This window comes from Amyelois transitella, chromosome Z, assembly GCF_032362555.1.
Source record: "Amyelois transitella isolate CPQ chromosome Z, ilAmyTran1.1, whole genome shotgun sequence".
NCBI classification, from domain to species: Eukaryota; Metazoa; Arthropoda; class Insecta; order Lepidoptera; family Pyralidae; genus Amyelois; species Amyelois transitella.
In genome coordinates this window covers 13,809,533-13,821,883 of record NC_083535.1, presented here as the reverse complement: position 1 = coordinate 13,821,883, position 12,351 = coordinate 13,809,533, and the positions used below count along the sequence as shown (strand labels likewise).

Genomic DNA, 12,351 nt, shown 5'->3' with positions numbered 1-12,351 from the left:
TGAAAATGGGTTTACCAGAACTTAGCACAAGCTTAAAACGTTTTGAGAACGAATAATTTCATTGTTTTAAAGCGGATTTTATGTCTGTATCGTGTCAGTATACAGAGCAGCGTATAATGTATCGTGTCAGTACAGTCAGGAGTATCTAACGTGTCGGTAAACACTCACGCGTGTGGGGTTAGTGTAGCATCACGTGCACGTAAAGTTGTCAGTATATAGTCACGTGTCAGTCAGGTGTCACAGTCAGTATAGTCACGTGCCTGCCGGGTGTCAGTGTGCAGACCTTGTCGCTGTGCCGGGGCTCCATGTTGAGGCTGGCGGACAGCTCGCACACCAGCCTGGTGGCGGGGTCGTGGTGGGCGGGCGCGGGGGCGGGGGCGGGCGCGGCGGCGGGCGGCGGGGACTCCTGCAGCGACTGCTTCTTCTTGTCCGCCCGCTCCTTGATCTCAGCCACTAGTTTCAGCTCCAACATCTCTTTCATAGATTGCTTCGCGAGCCGCTCCAGGGAGTCGCGGTCCTGTAAGTATTTAAACTACTTCAGCTGACATAGCACGGGGCAGCATAGGAGGAGTTAGCTGGCATCTCATATAAATTAATAAATATATGCGGGACAAATTACACAGATTGAGCTAGCCTCGAAGTAAGTTCGAAACTTGTGTTACGATTTACTAACCCAAAGACACTTTATTTTATAATAAACTAGCGACCCGCCCCGGCTTCGCACGGGTGCAAAATTCGGAAAAAATTATACATAAAAACCTTCCTCTTGAATCACTCTACCTGTTACAAAAAACCGCATCAAAATCCGTTGCGTAATTTTAAAGATTTAAGCATACAGACAAACAGACTAAAATAGCGACTTTGTTTTATACTATGTAGTGATACTTATATAGATAAATATCAAAAATCCAACTCAATTAGAAAAAGTCCGTTTCTCATCATACTCTAGCCGGGATTCGAACCTCCGTTGTCACAGATAAGCGCACTAACGCTGCACCACAGAGGCCGTCAAAATATCACTAAGGTTAACTCAAATTCAAATAGCTTTGGTAAGTCCGTTTTATTGTATATTTTTTTTTGAATCCAATAACTGTTCTGTGATTTTTTACGGTGCGCACAAATTATATGACATAACATGTTTTTAACAATGTTTCAGTAATGTGGACAGTAAATGTTATAAAACATGTTAAGTATTAAGTTATTCAATATTTTACCTCATTAGTGGAAGTAGATTCGGGCGGCGGGGGCGGCGGCTGGGGCTCCTCAGGCGGCGGGGGCAGGTCCGGGGGCGGCGGGGGGAACTCGAGCTCGGCGAGGCGCGGGCGGGGCTTGGCGGGGCTGCCGGCGAACGAGCGCAGCGGGGCGCGCGGCGACGCGGGCGCCGTCACGCCGCCCGACGAGTTGGAGCGGATCATGTGCGGGGCGCCGCGCGACGGCCGCGGCGACAGGCAGCGCGCCTCCTCCCCCGCGCCCCCGCCCGCGCCACCCCCGCCGCCGCTGCCGGACGTGGACGAGCCGCTTTGCCGCAACGACTCCAGGTAGGCGCCGATGCGCGCGCCCTTTGTAAAGAAAAATAAACGATCTGAATCAGTTCCAGGTAATATAGTTGTTCTTACCGTACGATTTGGTTATTTAAATATAAGTAAGTAAGGTAAGTAGTTCCAGAGATTAACGCGTTCAAAAAAAACAAACAAATCTTCAGACTGTTTGTTTTTTTGGGAATGGGAAAAAGACAGTGATCCTATTATTGTACACGGCATGATGTTTATCAAAACGATAGTAATGTGAAAGAGGTCACCTTCGGCAGCGTGCCGTATCTGTTGATCGCCCTCTTCACGTTATGCACCTCGAGCGCGGCCACGGTGAGCGGCGCGCGCGCCTGCCGCCGCTTGTTGCGCGTGCGCTCCCGCTCGCACGACTCGTCCGTGTCCGGCGTGTGCTCCGGCGACGCCTCGCGACACCCCCCACCCGCCGCCGCGCGCCCCCCACCACCTGCGAATTGCGATGTTCATTATAATATTAACCTATTCTGTGTCCAAATAATCTCGTGTTAACTTATGGCCTCTTTTATATTTTGTGAAAACACAATTTAGGAGAAGTACCACAATTTATTATTGCTGGAAAATAGCATGAACGCTTGCGATGGCTTATAGCACTCGTACAGAAACTAACCGGTGCGTTCGTTTCTGTACATTACGTACTGTACATACACGATCGAACTCGTGTGTACATGAAGTACTCGTAGGTACACGAACGCACTCGTAAGTACACGAACGCGCTCATACGCACACGAACGCACTCGTAGGCACACGAACGCACTCGTAGGCACACGAACACACTCATAAGTTCACGAACGCACTCATAGGTACACGAACACACTTCATAAGTACACGAACGCACTCGTAGGTATACGAACGCACTCATAGATACACGAACGCACTCATAGGTACACGTACACACTTGTAAGCACACTCATAAGTACACGAACACACTCAAAGGTACACGAACGCACTTGTAAGCACACTCATAAGTACACGAACGCACTCATAGGTACACGAACACACTCATTGGTACACGAACGCACTTGTAAGCACACTCATAAGTACACGAACGCACTCATAGGTACACGAACACACTCATTGGTACACGAACGCACTTGTAAGCACACTCATAAGTACACGAACGCACTCATTGGCACACGAACGCATTCGTAGGTACACGAACGTTCTCGTGAGCACACGAACGCACTCGTAAGCACACGAACGCACGGACTTTTTATTATTATTAAATTATTAACTCATAACACTATCCTACTGGCTAATACATGTTTGTGGTACACTCAACAGATTGACTGATTGTTTGTGTATAAAAACTACCCATGTCAGTAATACATATCAATAAAAAAAAATATATTTATTTCGAAAATATCGCGAGCCCTTATAAAGTTGCGCTTCTTCGCAACCTAGGATATAACTAGCCGCCCAGCTTCACACGGATAGCATTTTTACATATAAACCGTCCTCTTGAATCATTCAATCTATAAAAAAAATTGCATCAAAATCCGTTGTGTAGTTTTAAAGATCTAAGCATGCATACATACATAGGGACAGACGCGGTGCAGGACTATACTAAACACTATGTAGTGAATTTACCACAATTTTATTATGCAAATAAATAAATATATAAATTTTAATCAATATGTTCTGACCGTTTAGGGAGGAGAGCGAGTCCTCGTGCTCATCGGGCGCGTACTGCGACTCGCGGAACGAGCTGCACGACGACAACAAGCTGGAACGACAATACCATTCAATGTAAATAGTAAATGAATACGGGACGAAATACACGGTCTCATAACACAAGCCTCGAAGGAACTTCGATGCTTGTGTAACGCAATACTAACTATATTGTATAACTAATACTTATAATCATCCAAGACCCAAGCCAATCAGAGAAAGTCCGTTTCTCATCATGCCCTGGCCGGGATTCGAACCCGGGAGAACTACTGTGTCAATGTGAAATCATTGTTCATTAACACCTCGACGAGAACAAGTTACCGTACCTAGTCCTCTTAGGCGGCGTGGGCGCCTGTTTGCCGCGCCTGTTGGTGGGCCTCCTCATCTGCACGGCGCGCTCGCCGCCCGCGCCCGCCCCCGCCGCCGCGCCGCCCTTCTTCAGAGACATCTGCGGCGTGCCCCCGCTGCCGCTGCCCGCACCCCCGCCCGTCTCTAGGAGCTGCTTCTCTACTTCTGTAACGATTTGTAAATTAATCTATTTAAAAAAATGTTATTATTAATACTTCAATAGGTAAACATCCAAGACGCAGGCCAATCAGTAAGATGCAAAAAAAAAAAATAGCGGTACTCTCTAAAGTTTGTTTTCGTATTCAAATCAAATTCCAGTCATTCATCATTGTTTTATTATTCACCTATCACCTCGGACATATTGTTTTCAATAAACTTGTTCAATGAGATCTTCCGTGGGAAATTCACATAAAATACGAAAATGTATGAACAGACAACCTCGATCGAAGCTCAATTATGATCCGTTTCCCGTGTGTCCGCGGCCCAACTGCAGTCGTGTTCCCATCTTGTTCTTTTACTTGGGTCACGGTGCATCATCATCATAAATGTAACGGAAATACCATATTGTACTTGAAACTATATGTGTCCTGCACCGCCCACTGTTTGTCGTACCTGAGATGAAAGGTGAAGACTTATGGTGTCAACTTATCATCAGCTACGACGTCACATTCACCAGTATTTACCACTTCTGGTGTTATATTTTCCCGAATTTTGTATCCTAGGCAGTGTAATGAAGGACGAGAGAGTCGTGGATTGATGCAGTCCACCAACATATTGTCTTTACATTACTTGACAATCCACAGTTTACATATTCTCTATTCAAAAGAAGAAAATCTCGAAGAATGTATGTGAAAGCAACCTCTCCTGTAATATTTTTTATTTCCGTTCTTTATTCAAATAAAAACAAAAACTACAAGAAGTTACAGCAGTAAATTGTTCTTTTTCTTGATGCGTGTCTCGGCCTTCAAACGCAAAATAAAAATTTTATTAAAAAAAATTGGTTTTCCCCACGCTCCTTTTCCCAAAGATTGAGCCTTGTATGAGCTGTTGCAAAATCCTGTACTTTGAGTTTCGCATAATATGACCAAAGTACAAACACAAATTATCTTTATTGTCCTTAAAAAAATACATATGTATGTAGTAGAAACATACATTATGAATATGTTGAGCAAAGGCGTACTTATCCCTAAGCAATCTCTTCCAGCCAACCTTTGGGTAGTGAAAGGTAAAATCCTGGAACCGGGTGGGCAGCATACTTAGATGTTAGTAGTCAAACTTTGTTTGCTTAATGGCGTTCATAAGCTGTAATTTTTAGTTCATTTCGCGAAGAACCCCCAAGTTAGAAATTTTGTCTTACCGTTAAAGTAATATATGAATAAGTATTTGAAACATGCTAAGGCAGGCAATAAAAGAGTGTGGCTATAGTCACCCTCGGTGATGGAGTTGTCCTGGAACATGTGCTCGAGCGCGTGGTGGATGTCGCGGAAGCTGGGCCGGTCCTGCGGCGCCCACTGCCAGCAGCCGCGCATCAGCTCGTACACCGCCGCGGGGCAGCCCGGGGGGCACTCCATGCGGTAGCCCTGGGGGAGAAGAACTTACATTATAAAAAAACAATAACGGCTTGCACGCCGACAGTGCCAGTACTTTCCGGAAGAAGGTATAACAGTTTAGGGCGACCATACGGCGATGGTATGGCTTCGTCGTAATCGTGTATAGGCAGCCCTTTTAAGAATAGGGCGTGAGTAATACAGAACTCAATTAAGAAAACATCAAGGTGTTTTATTTGGACTAGGGGTATCCTAACAAGGATCTCCCAGAATTCCCGCGCAAAGGGATATGAACGGATTTTTTTAACTTTACGCCGGCAGTAGTCTAGTATACAATGACAGATCATACTATATATTGCTTGCCATGTTTGTACTCGTACTATTAGACGTTCATATAAACAAAATAATTGATAAAAATAATGAGAAACATTAGTGTGTGGCGAGCCCACGGCCGGGAACAATGAGCAGGTCGCAGGCCGCCGTCCCCGCATTCCCGCCGCCGCATCAACCTCGTGTTTGTACACAAATAGCTGGCCAATTACTGTGCCACTCGCGCCGGTGTCAACCAAAACAAAAACATACGCGACCGCGCCTTGCCCCTGCGTACAGGCGGTTCTCAATTCTAATGTCCGTACTAATGTTATAAATGGAAAAGAAGATGCCATCAAAAACACCTGTATAAAACTCCAAGACTCCAAGCTCAGCATTTCTACCATAAAAAGTTGTGAGATCCATGTAATACCAAGTCGGTTAATCTATTTAGTCTCTACTTAAAGGACCTTCTATCTTAAGTTATTACATAAGTTATTATCAAGCCAATATTAAAAATATTTTACGCTTTAAACAAATAGATCGACTTGGATATCGCATGAAAACACAATGAATATTACAATTATATTAGATTCTTTAGTCTATCGCGCCTCACGCAATTGAAACCCTGGTCTCGAAAACAAGCTGTTGTATTTTCTATTCAGGTTTTATCCACAACTAAATTATAGGGGATCGAAAATAGCCTTAATTTCTTCGAGTAAAGAATGGTACGGCCGTACCGCTTTTTTTTGCTCGACTTGACCAGGACACTGCCGTGCCCCCAGATATCTAATGTCTGTCACGCGTTCACGGCCACTGTACTGACTTTGACAAAAATTTAAGTAATTAAGACTTTTGGGTAAACGCTTGCAGATTGGTAGAGAGAATGCCACGTGACTTAAGTCCGTATTTTTTTTAAATACAATACAAAAGGTATTGCTTATTTTGTACAAAAAATATAAATAAATAAATGTTTGTACCCATGTTTGAGTACTATAAAAAGTACAAGTGACCCCGTATAATCCCAACTAATATAATATACACACATTGTAAGCTACATATGTATTTGTTCGGCGAGAGACCGCGGCATCCCGCTGTAGCCGGCGGCGGGCGCGCGGTATAAATGGCGGGCGCGGCGGGCACAGCCTCATTGGCCGCCAGCCGCCGACGCCTCCACACGCCACAGTCGCACACCGCAATGGCTTTAGTCAACGCCGTAACCGTGTACCTGCTCATCTTCTCCGTCGTGGCATTAGGTAAGTGGGAGGAATCGTGGTTAATCCTATCAATCATCGTCTTTTTTGGCGGCGTACATCTGTCAGCATTGAACCCCTTTGGCGAGTGGTCCATGATCTCCGGGCGGAGTACGGTAGGCTTAGAAGTTAGTTGTGCCCCCTCGCCCTGATTGGTGTATGAGAGATGGTCCAGGTATCTCCTGAGCCGTGTGTACGTAAGTCTTGAAATTGCTAATTATAGATCGCAAAATCTCTTAAAACCTGAACAAATCATGTTAAAGGTATATATTTAGTGTGTGCGTTGTAGGGTGTAATTCGTTTGTAAAGTTGTGTCCATTGTTTATGCCGTTAATTTTGTACAAAACATAATTCGTGTACTTGAACCAGTGGCGATTCGGAACTTTTAGATTTAATTTGACAAAGTTGTTTGCAGACATTGTCTAATGGTGCATCACTGTTCTCAACCTGTATTTTTGATGGTATCGTAAAGTTAATACACAATGTGTGTCCAGGGGCAGGCAAACACAAGAAGGCGAAGCCGAAGAAGTTTGCGACGAGCAGCACCAAGGGGCTGCAGTGCTACAACTGCTTGTCCTTCGACCACCCCGGCTGCTGGGACCCCGAACACCCAGATTTCGCCAATATCACGGTATGAACTGCACCATGTGTAATCATGCCGCTTTCGCGGAGGGGTAGGCAGAGATTACATGTCATTTCTCTGCGTTCTTTCGCTTCGTCCAAATTTATGTCCACATGGAAGTGAGTCAGACAGTGACAAGACTGCCATAAAGAAGAGTATAGTTTTCAGATTTCCTTTAAAGAGACCTTGACAATCAGCACGCACTATATTTTATCTTCAGACCAGACATACAAGCAGCTAGATACCACTGGTTTACCCATTAATATGAAAACCCAAGATTTATCCCGCTAACTAACTTGATCTTATCTGAATTTTTTTTTTGTTACTATTATTAGTTACCTATCCAATATTTACTTTCGACTTATTGTTTTAATATTTATATTTGAAAATATCCCCTGTTTTGCTACCCGAAATACACGCGAGGGTCTGGCTACATGGGTATCATGATCGTAACAGCTTATATAACCTTGTTGTTGTTCCGCAAACATTGTTATGCTTTAGACGCCAAAACAACCATTACTTAAACAGTGAATTATTCGCGTCGTACGCGCAACGGTACGTTTAAATTTGTTATTTTATGACGCTTTAATTGTTAACCGACAGAATTACGATAGGCCTGTCCCGCTTTTTCCACACTCATAGTATAATTTTCTTTATATTTGCATGCTACACACTAAAAATTAGCTTTTTCTACATAAAGTCGTGATCGGAGCAGGTCTCTAAAAGACGTTCAATTAATGATAGAGCAGAGATTCAGATAGTGCCAGCTCGCGAGTCCATCTGATATTATTTGTAATTTTTTACTTTTGCAAATAAATAAATGCCGTATTCAAGAGAGTTTTGACAGTTCTATTAATATAGCAATGTTTCAGAATGTCGCGGACTGTAAGGCACGTAACCGTTCGCGATCTATTGCAGGTCCCCAACATCGACTGCTACATTCCGGGGATGGCGTTCCTGTGCATCGTCATCACGTCCGAGTCCGCCAAGCTGGGTGAGCCGCTTTATGTAACAATATTTCTAATTAAGTCCGATTTCAACACCAACAGAAAATGATAAAAAAAAAACAAAATGTGTTGGACCGATTTAAATGTCTAGTGCATAGCAGCGTGAGAAACTAGACCTTTTTTAAACCTCTGTTTTGTATAAAGTTATTCAAGTTAAACATTGCTCCTCACCCGGCTATTCACTATTGTCTTTTATCTACGAAAACAATAGTGACAGTTCAGCAATAACTCGGATAAATTCAATCGCACGATTCTAAGGTCGGTTTCGGTTATATAACCATTGTTCCCGGTTGAACGTCAAAGTCAACTGTCGTCAAAGGCCGGGTCAAAACCAAGTCCGTGCGACTATTTTCCTTCAATTGGTTGCAGTGGAGACGGGCCAGGAGATCGGGCCGGTGCGAGCTCGCACCTGCGTCCCCGCCAAGGACTTCTCCAAGAAGACGGTGTCGTACAGCATGTGCAGCAAGCTCAGCAAGGAGCTGTCGGCGTCGGAGATCTTCTCGCGCATCGCCGTGACGCGGCCGCACTGCCAGCTGTGCCGCAAGCACCTGTGCATCGACGCCTCGCGGTGCTAGCCGCGCGCTGATCCGCAGCGGGACTGCGCGCTCCGCGGATCCGGGAGGCGACCAGCCGACACAATAACAGTGCTCGCATCTCGAGCGACACCATTAGCAAAAAGATTTAAATTGAAGCCTACATGCACAAGTCGTTTACACCTCAGATGCTTGCACGACGTATAACACACTAGTGATCCAAATAAACATAAGCAGTTCAATTTGGATACATGTAAAACTAAAAAGCGACGTACCACGCAACAGTTTGATGAAAAATCACAGCTTTTGATTTAATGCCGTTAATTTTGTATCATTCAAAACCATAATTACAATGTTTACAACATGAGACACTAATACTCCAAAAAAAGAAACAGCATTTGAATAAATGTTATTAAAACCTGTGCATAATTATAAATGGTTAGTAGCCTTCACGATGCGAGGAGAATCTGTATTTTCGATTTATTGGAGCGTAGGGCTGTAAAGAGTAGTTCCCACCGCGGGCCGGCGTCTCGTCACGACGCGATCGAATGCAAACTCTAGTTGTAGTACTGTGCGATGTTTGGAGACTAACCCGGCGTTAGTAGTGCGCTTGTTCACGCCATCTTGTTTTTATATTTCGATTATTTTAATAAACTTAAGATGTTTCATTACCGATGTTGTTATTTCGTCCAGCCCATGACCCGTGTGTTTATATGACCATCAATATCTCATCTAGACATTGCAAGTCCAGGATTAAATAAATAGAAATTGGATAAGATTTGACGGTCACTTTTGTTTTTATTTTACCTATTTTTAATGATTTTATTACTTTGTACATTACTTGACATAATATTAGTATTGTATTATTGATACTATGATTATTGGATACTTATAACCTTGGGATTCTTCTTTTAGGCGATGAGCTAGCAACTGTCCCTATTCGAATCACAATTTTATCATTAAGCCAAACAGCTGAATATATTTATGTAAATATTTAAGACGACGTATGAACTGATTTTCACGAAACATCAAACACAACGCAACTGTATCGGCCAGTTTTGACGTTGGACCAACCCTAACACATCTGAAACTACTGCATTCAAATCGGACTAATAGTTTTCCCGTGACGCGATTACAAAGATACAAACAGATATAAATTTAATAAAATCTCATTTTTAGGCTTCTATTGGTCTTAAAAAGTAATAAAATTGTAAGATTATGATTAGTTACAGTTTTATTACATGTATATATTTTTTTTATCGTTCCTTCAGTTCAGTTTTCTCAATAAATTAAAATAAGACTGTGTAACGTTGTAACTTATCAATATTCCTTAATCAATGTCACTAGACAGTTCATTAGTAACGATCATTGTTTTTTTTTAAATAAATTGATTGAACATAAGACATCATAAAATTAACTCAAAACACTAAACAATTGTAATGTCCGCGAGTCGCAACGAACCTTCTCGAGCATGTGGTAGACGTCGGCGAGGTCGACGCCCGGGTAGGGGCTCATGCCGTAGGTGGCGATCTCCCAGAGCAGAATGCCGAAGGCCCACACGTCGGACTTGGTGCTGAAGGTGTTGTAGGCGAGCCCCTCGGGCGCCGTCCACTTGATGGGGAACTTGGCGCCCGCGTGCGCCGTGTACGTGTCGTCGCGCATCAGCCGCGCCAGCCCGAAGTCCGCCACCTTCACCAGGTGGTTCTCGCCCACCAGGCAGTTGCGGGCCGCTAGGTCTCTGCAAAACAATATTCTTCTTTAACTTTATTTGTGTTTTATGTACGTGTAAAATAATAATTGAATTAAACAATACGCAGGTTATGATATACCTTGTCAGCTACCGCTGAGGTTACGTTGTATGTAAACGTTTAACATATCGTGAAAATCAACTTTTTATAGGTATGTCGATAAAAACGTTCAGATTCAGTCATATCATTAAATGCTTAAATGTTGTAAATTTTTATATTCCTTATGATAGCTTTTCATCTATATTCGGTTACGTAGAACGGAAGTTATCTCATTGTTAGTGCATTTCCAAAAGTTATTCAACACGTTATTACTGTCAAATATTGAATCGATTTTAATAGCTCACAACATTTTTATTATTTTAATTCAGAAGAAAGTTTATTTTGTGTAAATTTTTAAACAACTTCATATAATGGAGATTTCAATTTTCCGTACTTTATGCAAAAAAAAAATTCTAAGGATATCTTCTGAAAGTTGTTTTTTCATCGATAACAAATGGGAAAGTGAGCACAATCGCTCTAGGACCCCAGTTATCACAGGTATAAGTATACATATATATATATATATATGTATATATACAATAATCACGTCTTTATCCCGTACGAGGCAAACAAAGCCAACACTTTCAATAAAGACCACGTTCAGCTGTATATATTAAAAGGGGCCACTTTTTGCAAATGTTTTTTTCTTTATCTTTTTTTGGCATGAAATATTTGACATAATGGGTCTAAGGCATAATTGATTTTTGGTATACGTTCAAATTTGACATTATTCACTTTTGAGTTAGTCATACCTACTTTAAATAATTATATGTGAACCATTAACGAAATAAAAATTGCTTAAAAATCATTATGCCATAACACTGTATGCTACATTACACTATGGCTTCATTTTTATGCTAATAGAGAGACCCACATAAATCACCACACCCTATAAATTTCACGTGGCTAAAGTTTCAGTGTATTTTCGTTTTTCAAACAACGTGCACTGAATGGAAACAACATAGGAATATGAAACCAATGTTATTATTATCCGGGATCGAACCGGCGCCCCGCGTCGAGGCCGCCGCTTTTGTCAACAAGCCGTGGGACTGTTGTTATAGAAACTAGATCTGAGATCCGGCGGACCAGCCAAACACACGCCTCTCGTGTTATCGTGACGATTGAATAATCATAATTTGTTTGTGATTCAAATATTATAACTTGTAAATAAACGCGTAAATTACAAAATCCTATTAATTCCCGTTCCCGCGGGAATTTTAGGACATACTGTGTTAGTGAACCTTTTTACCTCATAAGAAACCAACATCCCAGAGGTCATGTGTTCAAAAAATGACGAAGTTTCATTTAAACTTGCTAGCCCTGTTTCACTCCCTTAGGAATAGAATTTCCACAAACCCTTCCTTAGCGGACGTTTCCTAGTTACAATGTACTTTCCTGGCACATTTTATCTCACTAGTTTTTGAGATTTCTTAATCAGTGAGTGTTGGTGGCTTTATATATAAACATTAGCAGTATAGAAATCAGAATAAGACTATTATAATTGGTTGAAGCTGGTAAACGTGACCCTCGCGCACGTAAGGCCTTATTACCGGAATGTCCAGTCGGTTCATTGAGTCCATTTTCATGGACGTGCATTCCCTGAATGTCCTTTTTCCCCCGATTTTTTCTGTTTCTTCGTATGTCTACTCCCCAGAGAGTACGCGATAGTTTTTCACGCGTACATACGTCTGTGTTCATTCCCATATTCTCAG

General features: G+C 42.5%; 2 protein-coding genes across 4 annotated transcripts in view; one reads left to right on the top strand and one right to left on the bottom strand.

The window, feature by feature from the left end:
- Positions 1–12,351, bottom strand: part of LOC106129546 (tyrosine-protein kinase Abl) — a 31,669-nt gene that overhangs the window by 7,853 nt on the left and 11,465 nt on the right. For all 3 annotated transcript variants that reach the window (XM_060953490.1, XM_060953491.1, XM_013328142.2), the window contains exons 9-15: positions 10,314–10,590; positions 5,011–5,161; positions 3,560–3,746; positions 3,209–3,288; positions 1,799–1,992; positions 1,215–1,559; positions 284–517 (exon numbers count right to left, since the gene is read on the bottom strand). In XM_060953490.1, coding sequence (XP_060809473.1) covers positions 284–517; positions 1,215–1,559; positions 1,799–1,992; positions 3,209–3,288; positions 3,560–3,746; positions 5,011–5,161; positions 10,314–10,590 — 1,468 coding nt within the window. The remainder of the gene's footprint in view (positions 1–283; positions 518–1,214; positions 1,560–1,798; positions 1,993–3,208; positions 3,289–3,559; positions 3,747–5,010; positions 5,162–10,313; positions 10,591–12,351) is intronic.
- On the top strand, positions 6,602–8,894 carry LOC132903992 (uncharacterized). The gene is made up of 4 exons (XM_060953851.1): positions 6,602–6,693; positions 7,185–7,321; positions 8,231–8,306; positions 8,689–8,894. Exons 1-4 carry the CDS (start codon positions 6,636–6,638, stop codon positions 8,892–8,894), a joined length of 477 nt encoding a protein of 158 aa, XP_060809834.1. The 5' UTR covers positions 6,602–6,635.

Coding starts and splice junctions, on each gene's coding strand:
- LOC132903992 (XM_060953851.1), top strand. CDS start 6,636: ATGGCTTTAGTCAACGCCGTAACCGTGTACCTGCTCATCTTCTCCGTC. Junction 6,694..7,184: donor CTTCTCCGTCGTGGCATTAG/GTAAGTGGGAGG, acceptor ATGTGTGTCCAG/GGGCAGGCAAACACAAGAAG. Junction 8,307..8,688: donor GTCCGAGTCCGCCAAGCTGG/GTGAGCCGCTTT, acceptor AATTGGTTGCAG/TGGAGACGGGCCAGGAGATC.